Source organism: Condylostylus longicornis, unplaced genomic scaffold (assembly GCF_029603195.1).
Source record: "Condylostylus longicornis isolate FDR11 unplaced genomic scaffold, ASM2960319v2 ptg000549l, whole genome shotgun sequence".
Classification (NCBI taxonomy): Eukaryota; Metazoa; Arthropoda; class Insecta; order Diptera; family Dolichopodidae; genus Condylostylus; species Condylostylus longicornis.
The window spans coordinates 5,038-26,125 of record NW_026578507.1 but is presented as its reverse complement, the minus strand read 5'-3'; the positions used below and the strand labels follow the sequence as shown (position 1 = coordinate 26,125).

General features: G+C 30.1%; 1 protein-coding gene across 1 annotated transcript; it reads left to right on the top strand.

The window, feature by feature from the left end:
- The first annotated feature begins 201 nt into the window (after window positions 1–201).
- On the top strand, window positions 202–3,883 carry LOC129617529 (uncharacterized protein CG43867-like). The gene is made up of 4 exons (XM_055532710.1): window positions 202–294; window positions 3,131–3,413; window positions 3,492–3,604; window positions 3,662–3,883. Exons 1-4 carry the CDS (start codon window positions 202–204, stop codon window positions 3,881–3,883), a joined length of 711 nt encoding a protein of 236 aa, XP_055388685.1.
- Window positions 3,884–21,088: the final 17,205 nt, after the last annotated feature.

The following is a 21,088-nucleotide window of genomic DNA, read 5'->3' as shown; positions in this document are numbered from 1 at the left end:
CAAAATATAATGTTCAATATTGTGAAGATAAAACAAATGGATTAAAATGGAATAGCGGAAATATAGAATATTCACAAGTACCACATATTATTAAGCAAATTTTACAATCAGCTGAAAAGATTTATGTAAAGGGCATTCAAGAAAAAGGTATTCTTACAACAGTTCATTGACAACTCCAAAATAGAGGATTTAACTGAAAGTATGCCTTCATTATTACAAATTGAAAACTATAAATCTTTATGCCCTATTGCTGCACATAATAGAATTAAAAAATTAAGATGTGCTGTAAAAAACGTAATAAACATTTACATACATTTGATAAAGGAAAAAATACTGAATTAACTACATAATAAAAATATGAAAACAAAAGTTCACTTTAACTTGAAATTAAAAATTCATTATATGTATGCATGGGATTTTGCTTACAGAATTGCTCGAAAAGGAATATACGAAAAACTTGCACGAGATAGGAACCGGTTTCAAAGACGTATACAAATACTTGGACGAGTGATATCTGCAATTCTAACCTGTAGTCATCGAAAAAAAATATTTAAAGAAAGATTCCAAGAACAAATATGTACTATATATAATTATATTAAAGAAAAAGTGAAAAAAAAATGTGTTTTGTAATTTATAGGTATATGCGTTCTATAGAACATTCTACTTTAAGAAAAATACAAATGCGTAATGTATTAACAACTAGACTTTTTTTGAAATTAAAAATACGTACTTTCTAATATTTCTGAGTACCTAATACTATTTTTAAAATATTTAATTTAAATTTCCTTATCTGCTGGACAACTCCGGCAAAGGAAACTCACATGTAAGCAAATCATGCAAAGTCTCAAGTGCACTGAACTCGGATAAGTAAACCACTTGCTTTGCAACCTTTGACCTACTTTGTAGTTCATTGACCTGGCGGCCACCTCAGCTACCTACATTCATATGTACATGGGTCATGACACACTTAAACAGGTCATCTAACTATACCAGGAAATAAACGACCCGTTATACAGGTCATGACACACTTTAACAGGTCATCTACCTATACCAGGAAATAAGAAAGTGAAAGTGGGGCGTGCGATATGGGCTGATTTTTTCTCAGCACAAAGACACCCAATACCTACTGCGAACGCTTAATGGAACCCAGCAAGGAACTTGCTTTACCCACAATATAATTGTAGTGGATCGAAAATATAATTGTAGTGGCCCAGCTCCTTAACAGCAAAAAGGCTTCTCAGACCATCACCGTTAAAGAATAATTTGCTATAAAGGGGCGCCTCCGGCGTGCGTAACTTCTTACAACACATTTGCTTACGTTTAACATTAAATTTTTGAAGGAGCACCATTCATAGAAGTTATTTAAGTCATTCTGAAGTACTTGGAAATCAGCTAATGAAGAAATCCTTCTAAAAATTATCATCAGCATAAATAAGGACCCACTACCTCCCAACTTCGAAACCACATTATAAATAGAAATAATGAATATCAATGGTAATCCAAGTATGTTTTAACAATACTTGAGTCAATACTATAACCCGAAAACGTAGTCCTAGGATAGGTACTGAAGTGTTGAAAATTGTCGGGATTTACCACGAAAGACGAAGAAGCATATAAATCAGCAATGTATGCTCAGAAAAAATTACATACTTTACCTGAATCATTTCTAGATGTGTCATTAAAATTGAAAAAAGTCGAGTAACTACGAGTATCATACTTCCTTCTAGAATGAATGATATTTTAAAAAACCTTGGGATTACAAAAGATCTTTTCGGAAAGGAAAATTAGCTCTCCTTAAGTCAAAACGATAGGAATGAGGCTAGTCTATATAAGGTTGACTGTGTATGCTATAAGAAAAAGAAAGGGGGCTATGAAAGACGTCATTACTAACCAACGGGTCAGGACATATTATACCAGCCAGAGATTGAGACCAGAAGAGATTTGCTGAAAGCCGTTTTAGTGGAGTGAATCAATAAAAGACATTTCAAAATTCGTAGACATTGCCGATTTATAATTGACGTGGCTGCACCAGTATCTATCAGGCAATCAATTTTTTATCTTTTATTGTTGGTTCTGCTATAGGTAATTTGCTGTGAGGATCCAAATTGGAAAATTTTCCATGTTGAGTGAATTACGGAATTTAATGTTTTTTATCTGGAACAATGAGTACTAAATACGCTATTATGTTAGATCGAAAACTGGTAAATGATCAAAAAAGTAGGACCAAAATTAATGGTTAGTCGTTTCTGACTAGTTTTATAATTTATTTTGAGGAGGGTGTTTTTTAGTGGATTAAAGTTCTACACTACTGCTTTTCATCTGGCAGTGTCTTTCGAGATTTTTGCTCCTTTCTCCTGGTAACAAAAAAAAATATTTTTGTTAATACTAGATTCTATTTTTATTTTGGGAGAATTAAAACCAAAAGTATTATTTGAACTATATTGAAATGGGATATATGAATTATTGAATTTTAGGTTATATTGGAAGAGGATATATCACTTTCGCGGGAAAAGTCGAACAACAAATAGCTTACATTAGAGATAACTCACGTACCAGAAAACAAAAGATCAACAGAAAGTATAATTTAAATATTTAACTCAAGTTTAGAAGGAACAACTTAGCATTTTTTTTTTCTTTTTCTGACTTGTAAGGTTAATCTTTTTTTGCGGAAAATTTTTACTGTTAACTGCCCTCTTTTTTGCGTAATGTGTTATATTGACCATAAAACGAAACCGAATGGCAATTTGACGTTAACCAAGAATATATACGCCAAACTTCTATATTTTAGGGTAACGAACAGGCTGATAAATGTAAATTATCCTTCAAACATTGTTTTGTACTGGTATGATTAGAAAATGGTCCATTGTGTTTTTTGTTATTAATTTTTGTTTTCTTAAATTGAAGTAACTGTATTTAAAATAACTTAGCATTTGTATTTTGCTAAATAACTTAACATTTATATTTTGCTACCTTTTTTTTTTGTTTTCATTAAATATTTGAATTTGACACATGGGTCATTTATGGACCAAAAAGTTAATCTGTATTATATAGTTTAACTAAACAGATCGGTTAAAACACTTATTTTATTTATAATTGACTAATCAATTAATACAAATTTTGTATATTTTAGAATCCCCTTGGGCAAATTAATATGAGAGACGCACGAGTCGAAGAAGTTGAGCATGTTTCTGATTCAGATTCTGAAGAACGAGATGACGCTGATTCTAACCAGGCTCAGTTAACTGTTGCCATTTATCCCGCTAACACAGGGCCGACATATTTAATATTAAACAGCAAACAGGACCGAGATAATTGGTTATATCATTTAACTGTGGTATCGGGTGCAGGGTCGACTGCAGGTACCCAATATGAGCAACTAATACAAAAATTGATGGAAACTGATGGTAATCCAAGTAAGATAATGATAATTATGCAGTACATTTTCAGTTTGACATTATCTATAATATGTAAATAACGTAAACCATTTAAAGATTGTGTGCTATGGAGGCATCCTACATTGTTATATTCTAAAGATCCAATTGTTTCGCCACTGTCTTCACTAAATTCAGAAAATTTGCAAGCTGAAGCTGTTAAACTTTTCAAAGTAAGATATTAGCTTAATTAATATGCATCGATTCCTTGATATGAAACACTTTTTTAGAGTTGTCAATTATTCATGTCAGTTGCTGTTAACCAACCCGGTATAGATTACCACGTAGTTTTGGCACAAAATGCACTTCAGCAATGTTTGGATATACCAGAGCTTCAGTCTGAATTATATTGCGCTTTAATTAAGCAAACTTCACGATATTCTGGGCAGAAATTTGGAGTAGGAATTCAAGTAAACAAGAAATTGGGCAGGCAAACTCGTGTAAGTTTGTAATTTAAAACCTTTTTTTCTTATATTAAAAAAAAATTAAATAAGTTTTGCAATTCTCAAAGACAATTTTTAAGCTGATATGAAATATAAATTTTGCTCAAAAAGCATATGTTTGATTGTATTTAGTTCACTGGTAATAAAATATTTTTTAAAGTCTTAAATCTTCAAAGCTCTGAAAAACATATTAAACGCTCATTCCGTCGGAAAATAAATTCAATAAGATATTGACTTTTGTAGTTAGGTATTAGACACATTTAATTTTTTTGTAATCATAATTTCAATAAGCGAAAATTGGGTTTTGGTTGTAGAGGCGCATTTAATAAATATTCATCATCATTTGTGATTTTATAAATCTAACGATATCTTCTCCCCCTATTAACTGCTCTAATTCACTATTGCTTCGTCTTTCATATTCATCATTATCCAATCTTCTTGCTTTGAAAATTTTTCTTAATATTTTTCGCTCAAATACTCGCAGGGCTAGCATATTACCATTTGTCATTGACCATGTCTCACTACTATATGTCACAACTGGACGTATAATTGTTTTATATATAATTAGCTTGGTTCGTCTGGACAGTAGATTCGATTGTATGAGTTTCTTGTTGGCGTGATAGCTCCTGTTGCCCGCTTGTATTCTATCATTTACGGTATAGTGCATGCTATTGTCATTGCGAACTACAGCCCCAAGGTAGCTAAAACTTGTTACACGTTCGAAATTGTATTGACCAATTGTCATATTTTGTAATTGTCGCCTTCTCGGTGTTCTAGACATTTCTAGGTATTTTGTTTTTGCCTCATTTATTTTTAAACCGATTTTTGATGTTTCATTTTCGATTTTTACGAACGCTTCACACATGGCCCTGACACTTCTCCCAATTATAACAACATCATCTGCATATGCCATTATTTGTGACGTTCTTGAAAAAATGTTACCATCAGTATAAAATTTTCCTAAAGCATGTTGTAGAAGAAGATTAAACATTAGTGCAGATAGTGCATCTCCCTGTCTCACACCAGTTTTAATTTCAAATGCACCCGAGGTTTGTCCTTGTAAAACTATTTTGGCTTTTGAATTTTTTATTGTCATTATCATTAAATTTATAAGTTTTTGCGGTATTCCTTGTCTTTTCAGTGCTATTTCTAATTTAATTCTATCTACACTATCAAAAGCTAGTTTGTAATATTTAATAAATATTACAAACTAGTAAAATACTACTGCACTGAAAAAGAAGAGTTTACTAGTTTATTCATTCGTAATAATTTAAGTAGTTTTGAATAGCAGTATTCGAGTGTTAAACAACTTAAGCAATATTCTCTCTCTCTCTTGTCTGCATATCCATGAGGTGGATGTAAGCGAATCACATGTTTGTAGTTAATTGTTGCTGTTACTATTGCTGTTGTTACTATTACTTTGGATGCTTAAGTAATTTGCGAAACAATTTCTTTAAACTCTTCTCGATTTTCCACAGTGCGCATCAAATCGCCAATGTTTCGGATACCAGTCCAGTTCCGTATGTTGCGTAACCAGGACATTTGCTTCCGGCCAACGCTTCTTCTGCCTTCAATTTTGCCTTGAATAATAAGTTGAAGAAGCTGATATTTTTCTCCGCGCATAAAATGTCCGAAATACGAAGTTTTTCTTTGCTTTACGGTCCTCAGTAGTTCCCTTTTTGTTTGTGCTCTTTGAAGGACTTCATAATTTGAAACGTGTTCTGTCCATGATATTCGGAGCATTTTCCTGTATGTCCACATTTCAAAGGCTTCCAATTTGTTCATTAACGGAACCCCTAAGGTCCAACATTCCATACCGTAGAGTAGAACTGACCAAACATAGCATTTCAGAAACCGCAGTCTCAAATTTATGTTTATATCTCTGCTAGTAAAGATTTTATTGTATTTGCAGAAAGAGTTACGTGCCATTTCTATTCTACACCTAATTTCTTTTTCATAGCTCCATTCTTCTGTAAGCCAGCAACCAAGGTATTTAAAACTGTTGACTCGTTCTATCGGTGCATTGTTTATTAGGATTTTGGCATTTAGAAATGGGGTTTTATCTCTACTTACAATCATAAATTTTGTTTTTGTTACATTTATGTGAAGACCGTATTCTTTGCTATGTTGATTTACTTGATCAACTAAGAATTGAAGATCATTCATATTGTCGGCAATTAGGGTTGTGTCGTCTGCATATCGAATGTTGTTGATGTATTTGCCATTAACTTTTATCCCTTTTGGCATTGTTTCGATTGCTTCTTGAAAAATCGCTTCGGCATAGATGTTAAATAGAAGCGGTGATAGTATGCAACCCTGTCGAACTCCTTTTTTTATTTCCACTACTTTTGTGATGCCATCTTTTGTTCTAACATGCGCATTTTGATGCCAGTATAGATTTTGTATGCAGCGCATGTCTTTCTCATCAATGAACATATCAGCTAATATTTCCATCATTTTGTTGTGATTGACATTGTCAAACGCCTTTTCATAATCGATGAAACATAAAAATACATCTTTCCTAACATCGCGACAATTTTGTACCAAAACTTGAATACTAAATAGTGCTTCTCGCGTTCCTGTTCCATCTTTGAATCCAAACTGGGTCATACCCATATTTTTTTCACATTTCTTATAGATTCGATTATGCAGTATTTTCAAAAATATTTTTAAGGCGTGACTCATCAGGCTTATTAAACGATGTTCATTGCATGTTTTGGCATTTTTCTTTTTTGGTAACGGTATGAAGGTGGATTTTAGCCAATCTGTCGGAAATTGTCCACTATCGTAAATATGGTTAAATAATTTTTCCAAAATCACCAATTTATCCTCATTTATAAGTTTTAATATTTCAACCGGCAAATCATCTGGTCCAGCAGCTTTGTTATTTTTAGATAATTGGATAGCTTTACGAATCTCATCTCGTGTTATAGACGGTCCCGTAAGTTGCCTACCTCCATGGTTGTTATCAGAAATACCAAATCTATTGTTATCTGAGAATATTTCTTCGATATATTTTGCCCAGAAATCTTTTCTTTCTTCAGCGTCAACAATTATTTGGTTTCTATGATTTACCAAAATAGATGGATTTGATTTACGATAATGTCCTGAGATTTCCTTTATTTTTCTGTGAAGGCTGAAATCATTGTGTGTACGTTGTATTTCTTCGATTTGTTCGCATTCATTCTTTAGCCAATCTGCTTTTGCCCTCCGACATTCCTTTCTAATTTCTTTCTGTAATCGACGATATTTTGAAATATTTTTATTTTTGTGTTTCCTTCTTTCATCCATTAGTGATAAAATTGCTGCCGTCATCCATCTTTGTTTTGGAATAAATTTCTTTGTTCCAAGAATGTTCTTAGATGTGTCATGTAGCATTGTTTTTACATTATTCCAATATCTGTCGATATTTTCAATATTATCGTTTACAATTAGATTCAGTCGGTTGTTAATTTCTGTAGAAATTCTAGCTTTGATTTCATCATTTTTCAATTTGTCTACATCCAATTTAGGCTGACGACCATTTCTTATTACCCTTGCTAATTTGATTTTAATATTAGCCTGTAATAAGTTGTGATCCGATGGAACGTCAGCCCCTGGATACGTTGAAACCTTCATTACAGAAGTAGCAAATCTTTTGTTTATTAAGATAAAATCGATCTGATTTCGCGCAATATTTCCAGCATTATCTAGCGGCGATTTCCAGGTATAAAGTCTTCTAGGCGGTAAACAAAACCACGTGTTTGTCACTTTAAACTTATATTCTTGACAGAATTCTACAAGACGGTTACCTCTATTATTTCTTGTTCCTAAGCCAAATGGACCAACTATATCATTGACTCTTCCGGTACCAATCTTGGCGTTGAAGTCTCCCATTATGATAGTCATTTCATGAGGTTTTGTTAGCTTTAGTAGACTTTCCATTTCACAGTAAAACCTTTCAATCTCATCATCATCTTTTTCTGCTGTCGGTGAGTATATTTGGATTATATTTACTTCTACAGGTTTGGCGTTAATTTTTAAAAGCATTGCTCTGTCTGAGAGTGGTATAAAGTTTGTTACAAACTTAGCAAGATGTTCTGTGACTATTATACCTACACCATTCCGATGACTAGTAGAATTATTGCCAGAGTAGTAAAATTTTGTGCCCTGTGCTGAACATTCACCATTGTTTGGCCACCATGTTTCGCAAATTCCCATAATATCTATTTTTAATCTTTGCATTTCGTGAATTGTGTTCGCAAATTTACCTTGTTCATACAAACTATTTACGTTCCAGGTACTGATTTTTAATCTATTTTTTGTTTTTCCTCCGGGTATTTGTAACACCCCCCTACCGGAGACTGGGGGTGTCCGAGGCTGTGCTGTTGTTTGCATGTGATCTTTTCTAGGAAATAATACTTCAGTGGTTTTCCATTGCCTTCTGAAGGGTTTTACAGTTTTCCTTCTATATTGATGCTGCCGCCCCTCTGGGGTCAGACGCAGACCAGAGAGCCGCCTATTTTAGGACAGACGCTTCTGGATTTTATTTCGCACTTATAATTTTAGCCTAGAATCCAACGGTCGTTGAATTCCAGTTACCAGCAGCCACCACGAGGAGGTAATATAAGTACTTGACTAGGAATTCAATAGTTACAACTCTGGGTTAGCAACCGGTCAGAGTCTACCCTATTGATCCTGGTCCAGACCGCTTAAGCAATATTAAACTTTAATATTTTGCACTAAACCACAAGATTCCCTCCTTTGGTATATAATTTAAAATATTTGTTAAGTTACATAAAAAGTTATGTAACAACCATTTTTCAACCATTTTTCTATCAACTAAACTACAACAATTCTTCCATTATTGATTCTCTAAAAATTTTGCTATTACGTAGTTTTATGGTTTAGTGGAAGATCATGAAAGTTCTATATTTCACCGTATATACCTATTAATGATTTTATTTTGTGTTGAAAACTACGACTTTTTAATACATCCAAGGAAATTGCATGATTATTAATTTCGTGTTTATTTTATGATTTATTTTAGGTATTTAATATTTTTATTAACTAATTTTCTCAAATGAAGAAGTAACAATATCAAACCTTATCGTAATGGTAATAGATCCTCCTTTTGTCCGAGAAGACAGATTCCGCCTCTTATTTTATCAATCTTTTCCCTTTAGGTGGATCATAGAGAGACTGCGTCCAGTGAGTACACACATGAATAATTTTTAGTATGCTCGACCAAGTGTGGTCATTGACTTTTGAAGAAAAACCCGGCTAGTTGCTTAAATGAATCACCCAGGCCCGCTTTTCCTAGTCATTCAGGGGGTGCAGAATTATTGTCTTTGACACCCCAAAGCATGGCTACTGTCCAATCAAAGGACTACCCTCTCGCGGTTATAATTTATATAAGTTTTTACAAAATAATATAAAATAACAATCGCTACTGTACCAACAACAGACTAAATATCTATAATAAAAAAAAGATTTCAACTCAAAAGTAGAATTCAAAAAATAATTTAACTACGTACGAAAAAATCAAATAATAGTGAATTTGTACAATATTACATTAACCATCTTAAGTTTTTTAACATGTCTTAAGCTATATAAATGTTTTTCAAAACATTAATAGAATTATCATGAATAACAAAAATTGGTAATGAAAATATAAACTATATGCTGGAATCTATGCAACTTTTGTATTATTTGTTATTTTTACAAATCACAATATTAATATTAATTGTTATTTTTTTATTTTTATTTATTAATTTCTTTTTCTTTTAATTATTACAAAAAAATAAAAACTTAATTTAGTTATATATCCACCTTTCAAAAAATATTTAACATTCTTTTTTTCTCACTACAAAAACTCTTTTTTTTTAAACTTAATCCTTTGACAATCAATTTTCGAAACGGTTGATTTAAGAAAGGAAAAATTAAACCAAGTTATAATTTTTCTTTGCTTTTACAAAAAAAAATATTTAAAAACAATATTTGTTTTTACTTTTTTTATTTTAAATTAGGAAACCAATTTGCTGCAAACAATTATTTTTTAGATTTTTATTTTTTTAGAAATATTTTCACACGAAATTATTAGATTTTTCTTTTTTTTAGAAATATTTTCACACGGAATAGTTTAATAAGCGATAATTTCAATGCATAAATTTTATACAAGAAACAAAAAAAAATATTATTTTAAAAGTTTGTAATATTAGATTCTATTTTCATTATTTACGTAACATAACTCTTAGTACGACGGCTTAAGCCAACATGTATGATTTAAATAATAAAAAAAACAAGACGAGAAAAACAAAAAGTATATTTTGAGTTATATTGAAATGCGATATATAATTAGAAAAACAAAAAAAAAATAAAAAGTATTTCTTAATTAGTATTGAAATTTTGTCTACATTAGAAGAGGATATATGGATATATAACTCCCCCCACCCCCAGCTTGATGTCCTCCTGGACAACACTTTCCCCTGATGTGGTTGGAAATTGGTTAATATTTAATCCTAGAGCATGTTCTTGAACTTTTAATTTAATGCATTTTGATTTCCTTTGTTTTACAAAATATAAAATTGGTATAGTTAATGGCATAGTCAGCAAAATTACAATTAGTTTGTGTAAAATTTTGCTATTGTTTTCAAAAATGACATTTTTATTTCTTCAATTTTTTTTATGTTTTCAATTTGTTTTAAGTGGACATCATTTAAGTTTGCTTTTAATTCTACATATTCTATATTTAAATAGTTTGGTAACATGATATGTTCAAATATATAATTTTCTTTATTTGTAAATACAATGTTATTTAATTCAATTGATTATTAAGTAATATTATTAAAAGAGGTTTTTAATATTAGGTTCTCTGCGTTTTTTACTAATATATATATTTTGAAGATATTTCGATAATTTTAAAATTTTTTTCAATTTCTTTAGTACATTTATTAACATTAGATTTAACTAAATTTTGAATACATTTGTCGGCAATTTTTAAATTTTTTACATACAAATTATTTTAATAGATAAAAATTTTATTTTTGTGTGTAATGAAATTCGAATTTATTAGAGAAATTTCTTCAAATTTTTCGTTAGGTATTTGTGAAATTTTAATTTTTTGTGCTAATTGGTCAGACAAATTTGGGATTGAGACAACGAAAATTAGTTTCTCATCCTTTTGAAATATTAAACTTTTAATATCTTGATATTCAAATGAGTCTCTTTTATATTGTTCTATTTCGTCTGATGTTAGTATCGAATTAGTCATAATTCCGTGTTTCGCGAATGCTAGGTTACCTTGTATTTTACTAATTTCTTGATTTAGGATATTAATATTATTTAAGATTTTTAAGAATCGAATTTGTTTAATATATTGGCGGTTTTTATCTGCCACAGTATTAAAAAGCTTTTCAGTAAGAATTTTATCTTCTGATACTTGTTTTCGAAGGGTATTCAAGTTGTTTTCTAAGTCGTTGTTAATATTGACTTGCTGGTTTATTGCTGCTATTGAATTATGGTTATTTAGATCCACTTGGTGAAGGTGTAATACGATTTCAGCTCGATCATCGTTATCCATAGTGCCGAATAACCATTTTAATGTAGAACCTCCAAAATTAATCGAACCTCGATTCTTTCTATGTATAATAAGTGTTTTTATGTTATGAGATGTTTTGTTTACTTGGGTTTGTAATTGCTGAATAATATATTGGTCCTCAGGACCTTTGAAAATGTGTTGATAGATTGTTCGATTTTTATTAGCGTCTCTTGCAAGTTATTTGTGTCTATTACGTGAAGTATTTTGGTGTAATTTTGTATTGAAGGAGTTTCGTGTAACTGAAGGATTTAAAACCTCCCCCCCCTGAGTGTCAAGTTATTCTAACCGTAAGATTGCTTGTGTAGAGTTTATAAAAAGGAGCAAAAATGTTAAAATAAAAATTTTATACTTGTGGGTTTGTATTTGTGGTTTGACCTTGTGGTGTTGTATTTTGACCTGAAATGAATTTAAATTTCCTTTTAATTCTGGAGGGATGAATATTACGATTATTATTATCTATTAACTTATTGTCTTCCCGTCGGTTTTCGATCTGAATATACCTTGGGGCGGTTTTATCCCTTTCTGTTTCAGGGTTGTATTCAAATATATTAATGTTAAGTTTATTTATTTTAATTATTTTTTTTCTATGAATTAAATTTTTAATTTGTTCTAGGTTTGAAACTTTACCGTTTAGAATATCAAGTGGTTTAACTTCAATTGTCGAGTGGATTGAGTTATTATATCTTTCCACCGCAAGAAAAACTTTATGAATTGTATTTAGTTTGCATTTTGTTGTTTCAAATATTCTAAGATGTTCGTTAAGGGTTCCATGAAATCTCTCAAAGTCAGAGTTGCCCGTGTGGGATCTAGGTAAAATAAACTTTGATATTTTCTTCCCTACAAAAATCTCTCATATTAAGGCTATTAAATTCGTTATCTAGTGCAAGTCTATTGGGTTTTCCTAATATAGCAAATCTAGTTCTAAAAAGAAGTTGTTAAAAAGGTCAGTTTGTAGCAATAAAAAACATCGCCGCAAACAATGTCATTAGGTTCGTCAGGAGTTTCACTTATTTGTGGTTTAGTTTTTTGTGGGTGGCGACCATATTTTGCTTTATTGCATATATTGCAATTGCTTCTAAATTTATGGATTATTTCTTTAACTTTTGGGAAATTTTGGTTGTAATTTGGAATTGGGTTCCTTGAGTGAATGTAACCACGTAAGTGGTTGATGATCCGTTCTAATAATAAATTTAGTGCCATATAAGTATGGGCGAAAGTATTTGGTTGCCCAAACGATTGCGAGAAGTTCTTGTCATAAGATGAACACCCAAAGCAAATTGGGTGTTCATCTTATGACAAGACGGCACCAATTGCAAAGTTTGAAGCATCCATTGTTAGTATAAATTGTTTTTTAAAATCTGGATACCTTAATGTCAGATAATTATATATATATAGCTACTTCTCAGGTGGTAAAAAGTACGGGTACTTCTATAAGGGCTAGAGACATGGGACAAAGGGCATTAGATAGAGTTTTGCCTCTAGGGTCCCAGAAAAATCTGACATTGGAACTTTTTAGTCCCGAAATAGCTCTATTTTAAGATTTTCTGAAAAAATGTTTGTATAACAAAAGCACGTTTTTCTTTTATACTTTTTATAATTAGAAACACAAACCAAGAAATAAATGATACGTTTTACGTTATTTTTATTATCAGAAACACAAACCGAGAAATAAATAATATTTGAAAATATAATGATCTCACATATTTTTGTTTCGGATAAACGAATTAATCTTAACGTAAATAAATGTCAGCTTTTATCAGACATCAGATGTTTTGTGACATCTGAATATTAATATTTCATTTGTTATTGTTTTGAACATTACGTTTCGTCAGCAAGCTTTAAAAAAATATATGTACATACAAAATATATGTATGTACTTATGTAGTTGGAATTTTATTTTTATTGTTCCAAACGGAAAACTGTAAAATGCTAAATTTTAATACATTTATATATACATACATATATTTGAATAAAATTATTATTTTGTTTTTGCCTAAACCTTTTCTTTATTTAAAAAAATTACATTCATATGTACATATATATATTTGAATACAATTATTATTTTATTTTAACCTAAACCTTTTCTTTATTTGAGAAATTTATTTCTATATGTTCACCCGCAGTTTTAAAAAAACTAGGTATACATTCATAATAACGTGTGTTTGTGTTAATAATTTTATTTCTAATTTTTTCAACAGCAAAATTTCAAAATTTTCGATTCTAATACATTCATATGTACATACGTTCATATGTTGGAACGAAAAATTTTAAAATCTTTAATTCTAATCCATTCATATATGCATACACACATATATTCATATATTCATACATACATATATTTTTACATACATAAATTATTATTTTGTTTTTGACTAAACCTTTTCTTTATTTGAAAAATTAATTTTTGTATGTTTACTCCCATGATTTAATAATTATGCGTTTAAAATTAATTTCTATATATTCTACAATTTTGAATATTATTAAATTCATATAGAAAGCTTAAAAAAAATTATTCAGGAAGCTTTAAAAAAAAATATACATACATACATATTTATGTACTTAAAATTATAAGAATATTTTTTTGGAAATTTTCTTTAAACTTTTATAATAACATTTATCTGTTATATATTAAAAAAAAATAAAACACAAAATTTAAATAAAATAAAAAAAAAATTTTTAAAATAATCCAAAAAAATAAAAACACGACAACATCCAGGCAAGCATTGATCCAATAACCTTCTAATTATGAGACTACCACGCTAACCACTAGGCTACGGAGTACCTTGAATTTTCCTTTATAATTCTATATTTTATTCATATTTCGTATAACTCTTCAAAAACCATCCTATTTTACATTATATATAGCTACTTCTCAGGTGGTAAAAAGTACGGCTAATTCTAGAAGGGCTAGAGACATGGGACAGAGGGCATTAGATAGAGTTTTGCCTCTAGGGTCCCAGAAAAAGCAAGAATTCCACCCGTCCGCCCTCCCCCTTCACCCCCTCCAAAGATGTTTTGGTCCATTTTTTTACAAAATGGTATTACATCTTATGGGGGTAATGTTTTTATAATTTTGGATAGCATATATATTGGAAATAAGTTTAATTCTATAAGTGTGAGTTATAACAAGAAAACAAAAAATTAATAATATCTACATATAGTTTTATAGCATGTACGATTACATACACATTTACTTATATATATATGTATTCTTTTTGCAATTTGCTACAAAGGTATAATCAATTATACTAAGGTACAATCGGAAAGTAATCGATACAGCATTCATATGCATTCATGTAAAAGACCTGTATGAAAATGTTTTAACAAAGTTTGGTGGCCAAAAATGTCAAAAATACGCATAGAAATCGTATGCAATACGTATTACCCTATATATGTACGTTAGTATTGGTGTTAACTCATTCTACAGTCACGCGTTTTATTCGCATGTATTATAAACTTCAAATACATACGTGCATGAATTGTACTTTATAATAAACAATAATTTATGGCTTAAAGTGTTTATTGTAAAAGGTATTTTACGATTTTATGCGACATAACTCAAAGTGAAGTTTTAAAATAAATTACTCAAAAGGTATTAGATTTCAAAGGAACTAATTATTTGTTTAATTATGTATTTTTGGGTAATTATTTCTCAGAACTTTTTTATTTTAAGTTTTAAGTTTTATCTTATTATTTATCAGGAAAAAACATATCTATATGTATATTATGGGTGTGTTTTTGAAGAAATAAAGTAAACTTAAAATATCTCAGCCACAGAATGGAACACAATTTCAAAACTACAGGCATCATACTTGCAAGGCTTGCAATGCAAGCACACACGACTAGTTCGTTATAAGTTCTTTTAATTTCTCAAAAGACAAAACGTAATTTTGGTGATGAATGTCAATTTTTTTATCTTTTTTCAAATAATTAGTCATGGGCAGCGTATTTTTTTATGAATTTGCGGTAGCACCCTGTGATGCCAAGGAAACTTTTTATCTGTTTTCTAGTCGTAGGTAGTTTGAGTTCTTTGATAACCTTTACTTTATTTTCAGGCTTTATTGTCAGGCTTTATTTCATTAGGTGTGAGGGTATGACATAAATACTCAGTATTTTTAGAAAAAAAGTTGCATTTGTCAATCTGTATTTTTAAATTGTACTGTCTTAGTCGTTTAAATATAATGTTTATTGCTTCCAAATGTTACTCAAATTTTATTTATTAAATCTCTTAAAACATGGTTCATGGCACGTTGAAAGGTAGCGGGGGCATTTTTCAGCCCAAAGGGCATACGAAGAAATTCGTAGTGGCCCTGCGGGGTCGAAAATGCCATTTTGCGCCTATCTTTCTCATCTACTAAAATTCGGTGGAACCGTTTCGCCAAGTCTAAAGTGGTAAAGTACTGTATAATTCTATCTCCCATTAAGATAGGTAAACAAATGGCCGTTTTTAATTGCGATTGCCTTTCTACTGGGAAAATATTTGGATTTATTACTGACGTAGCAGCACCAGTATCTATAAGACAATCAGTTTTTATATTTTCTATGATAAGTTCTGCTATGGGTAATTGGTGGTGAGGCGTGAAGTTCGAAAATTTTTTATGTTACGCGAGTTTTCCGTATAATTATTACGTTGGCTTGAGTTATTATTGTGGTTGGTTGTATTGTAATCGACCTCCATTGGTTCATAATTTCGATTATTATTTTGCGCTCTATTGTTATCAAAATTAGTATTTCTATTTGTATATGTGTCATTTGAAAAAAAATTGCGAGAATTTCGGGTATTATTCGAAAAAAAATTTCTATTATTTTGGTTATTATTCGAAAAAAAATTTCTATTATTTTGGCTACGATTACCACGGTCGTTATTATTATCATTAGAGAATTGGTTGAGATAACCATTGCAATCATAATTGTTATATCTATCGCGGTTATTATTTTGAAAGTTGTTACTATAATTATGAAAATGATTGTTATTGCTATAATTGTTACCGCCACTGTAATTACTATTTTGGAAATTGCTATTGAATCGAGTTGAACTAGCATTCACACTGGAATTGCCTTTCCTGATGGATATCGCCGCTTGCCCTTAGATTTTTCCGAGCAATATCCTGAGCACATATATTTTGTGTTCTGCGTCGGTTAACATCCCTGTTAACGACTCCACTTCGTTGATGAAGCTGCATACCTCGTAGTGTCCAGTACTGGTGAGTTCTCGGACACTTCTGGCTTTCCTTACCACATAACTTAGGGTAAAGCTTGAGAGAACCATTTTATGATTATTATTTTGTATTTTTAATTGTCGAAGTGTTAATGCAATTCCGTCTAAATCAGAATCGTTCATTAAGTATAAGTAACAGGTTATATATTTCTTTTTACCGATAAATGACCTTGAAAGTAACACTGTTCACTTTATATAATATTGTTAATAACTTTTTTGATTTTATTTATTTTTATTTTATTTTATTCAAATTTAAAATATGTATTCAAAATTATAATATTTAAGGTCTAATAAAAGTATGCTATAATATATAATATAACAATTTATTATTAACTTATAATTATTTCAAAAACTTAATTAATACAAAATTTAAAATTACACAATATTATATTGTTACAAAAAATATTAAAATCTGAATGAAAATTAAAATAAAATAGAAAACAAAAATATAAACTATGCAGTAGTGAGAAATTCACAAGTATTTCATAGCTGTATCTTAAAACAATTTATATATAAATAGTAAATAGTAAATGTGGGGTTTAAGACAAATTTTATTTATAATATTTATATCAATTCTTATATCTATCTTGTATAACAAATCAGGTACTATTTTTTAAACATGCAGTTACACATTGGGTAGAAAGAACAACATAAGTTCTTTAATATCATTTGCTTAATTTCTTTATTACACAAAGTTTGTAATAAAGATTAATTTACTATATTGTATTCAATAACTCGAATACAGTATAGTAAATTAATTGTTTTTTGTAATTCACTACTTATTTATTTAAAAATTTAAAATTACACAATATTATATTGTTACAAAAAATATTAAAATCTGAATGAAAATTAAAATAAAATAGAAAACAAAAATATAAACTATGCAGTAGTGAGAAATTCACAAGTGTTTCTGTATCTTAAAACAATTTATATATAAATAGTAAATAGTAAATGTGGGGTTTAAGACAAATTTTATTTTATATTTATATCAATTCTTATATCTATTTGGTATAACAAATCGGCTACTATTTTTTAAACATGCAGTTACACATTGGGTAGAAAGAACAACATAAGTACTTTAATATCATTTGCTTAATTTCTTTATTACACAAAGTTTGTAATAAAGATTAATTTAATATATTGTATTCAATAACTCGAATACAGTATAGTAAATTAATTGTTTTTTGTAATTCACTACTTATTTATTTTTTTTAATGTTAATAAAATATTGTTATGATATGGAGCAGTGTTGGTATTATATTGACTGCGCCACTTTTGTATTATTTATTATTTTTACAAATCACAAAAAAAGGTCCTGTTACTTTTTATTAATTAAATTTTTTTTTCTTCGATTTATTAAAACACAATTTTAATATTAATTGTTATTTTTTTATTTTTATTTATTAATTTCTTTTTCTTTTAATTATTACAAAAAAATAAAAACTTAATTTAGTTATATATCCACTTTTCAAAAAATATTTAACATTCTTTTTTCTCGCTACAAAAACTTTTTTTTTTAGCACTTTTCCAAAAAAATTTTGAAAAAAAGTGCTTATTAGTTTCACTCTGTCCGTCCGTCCGTCTGTCCGTGTGTCTGTTTACAAAACTTCTACACCCTTGAAGATAGAAAGCTGAAATTTTGTACGTACATAGATTTTTACTAGAAACTTATTTTTGTAGAACAAAATTTTTACCTATCTCCCCCCCTCTAGAAGTTATACCCCCCAAAGCACTAAAAATGGCCTATTTTAACTATTTGTTGCAATGAAACCATAAGCATTTTTGAAATTTCCCTTACTTCCCCTAGCGCGGTATGCTATAGTCAAAATTTAGAAAAACAAAATGGCCGTTCAAATTTACCGTTATATAAAGTCCTTTTTTTCCAAATTTTTGATGTCATTTTTCTTCTAGACCCCAGCCTGTAGAAGCTTGAAATTTTAGTGGCTTATAGACATTAACAAATAGTTTATTTCGTTAGAAGAAAATTTTTTCCCATCTCCACCCCCTCTCAAGTTATCGCCTCTTGAAATTTGTAAAATTTGAATTTTTGGCGCCTTATATTTCCGAAACCGCAAACGTTTTCAAATTTCTATAAACACGAAAAGCTAACGGTAAATTCCATAACATTAAAAAATATAATTATTTTTCTTAACTCACACAATTAATCCTTAAAATCGAGCATTATGTTAACCCCACTTTATATTAATTTTTGCTTTATTTCAAAGACTGCATGTATGCATCATCCTAAATATATGTAATCCTAGAAATAGTTTTGTATATGAATAAAAATAATTTTAATATTGTGATAGGTATACATACTCGTAGACTGTTACAGAATTTTCACTTGTTGAAGGGAAAAGTGCTACAATACAAACCATTGGTTTGACCCAACTTTATTAAACTTAATCCTTTGACAATCAATTTTCGACTCGGTTGATTTAAGAAAGGAAAAATTAAACCAAGTTATAATTTTTCCTTGCTTTTACAAAAAAAATATTTAAAGACAAAATTTGTTTTTACTTTTTTCTTTTTTATATTTTAAATTAGGAAACCAATTTTCCGAAAAGAATTACTTTTTGGATTTTTATTTTTTTACAAATATTTTCACCCGGAATAGTTTATTAAGCGATAATTTCAACGCATAAATTTTATACAAGGAACAAAAAAAAATATTATTTTAAATGCTTGTAATATTAGATTCTATTTTCATTATTTACGTAACATAACTCTTAGAACGACGGCTTAAGCCAACATGTAAGTTATTAAACTATCTTGATTCGATTATAAAAAAATAATTTTATTTCACACAATGTCACAACTATTACTTAAAAATTAAATTTTACAATTACTTAAATTCGAATTGATAGTTTAATTATAATATTCTATTCTTATTAACACCAATTTTAGACTAAATCATATCTTAAAATCTAACAGTATTTATAGTAATTAAAATTAAGTTCATTTCCGGCCTCGTGCAAAATTATAGACGTTTCGTCAGCATTTTTGATGGGAACGATAATTTCGTAATTTCTTCATGTTTAAACATGTTCGATTGCAGACGCTGTGTCAGCAATTTTCATGTGAACAGAAATTAGTATCGTACTGAAGATGTAATTTGATACCACTTGAATATGTAACTAAAGACGGTGATAACTCCTCCCCCTTCAAAGATCTGCGTCCCGTAGATCAAGCTGGAATTTTGGTGCTTCTATGACTGAAATTTGCGGAATCTCTATAGTAGGAACCACTGTTGGAGTGCGTTTTCTCACAACCTTGCTGATGTTTTTCTTGATGACCCAAATGATGATGACTGCAATGATGACGAGTCCTATAGTAATATCGGATGCTATCGAGAGTTGGCTCCTTGGTATTAGCTTCTGAAGTTGTTTTGTGTTGCTGATATGAAGATCGTGAATGTAGTCGAGGCTTAGCTTGATATCTCCTTCTTTTAAATTTTCTTGAAGAACAGGTGGTAAAACTTGCGACGTGGTGGCAGATTCGCTTGTAAATTTCTGACCTTTTATGTGAACGGTTTCGTTGGTATGCTGTATCATAAAGCTTCCAGTTAAGTGTTTGCTCGTGTTGCCACTTGTTAGCTCCCCATTGAAATTATTGAGAAAGATGATATTTTCACTTATGGTTTCTATGATTTCTTCCTTATTGTATTGAAGGCTGCAACTGGCGTTTATTCCCTTTAGCAGTTGATACATACAGTGTCCTTCGTCCAGTTTTCGAATTTTACTTCTTTCGCATATGGTGATGTTTCTTAAATTCTCGCATTTTGTCGATATGCCATATACGTCATCTTTCACGAGAAGTTCCTGATATTCGAGGTAGACTTGTTGGGAGTTTCGGATTGTTGATCTCGCTATAATGTGGTCATAGTACTGGTTGCCTGTCTTCGGTATTGATAATATGTAGAGAATTTCTCGTCCATTGGTTACTACCTGTGGTTTTGCGTATTCTATTGCCTCAATTTCGTTGACGTAGGGTAGTGTATCGATCTCCTTCAGTATTTTTTGGATTTCAATCCTGCTAAGAAGATTTGTGTTGACAATTCCATTTTTTGCTAATTCTGTCGCTAACACGATTTCTCCCAAGGCTTCTTTTATGATTCCAAGTTTGTTAAATATTATTTGTTCGGATCGATGATCTAAGTTCCCTACATGTTCCAAAATGTGGTTAAATCTTTCTACTACTTGGTTTGTTATCCTCATAACTTCACGATTTATTTTGTACTGTTGATTATTATTTTGTATCAGCTTGTCTTGGCTTGTAACGATGTTGTCCCAGTCTGTGGCGTCTGGTGTTCCTGCCAGCCATTTCCATGCTGTACCAATCCAATTTATTGACCGTTGAACTCTTGATTTGCTGCTTCTCAATTTAGTCAGAAATTCCATTATTTGAGCCAGTTGGT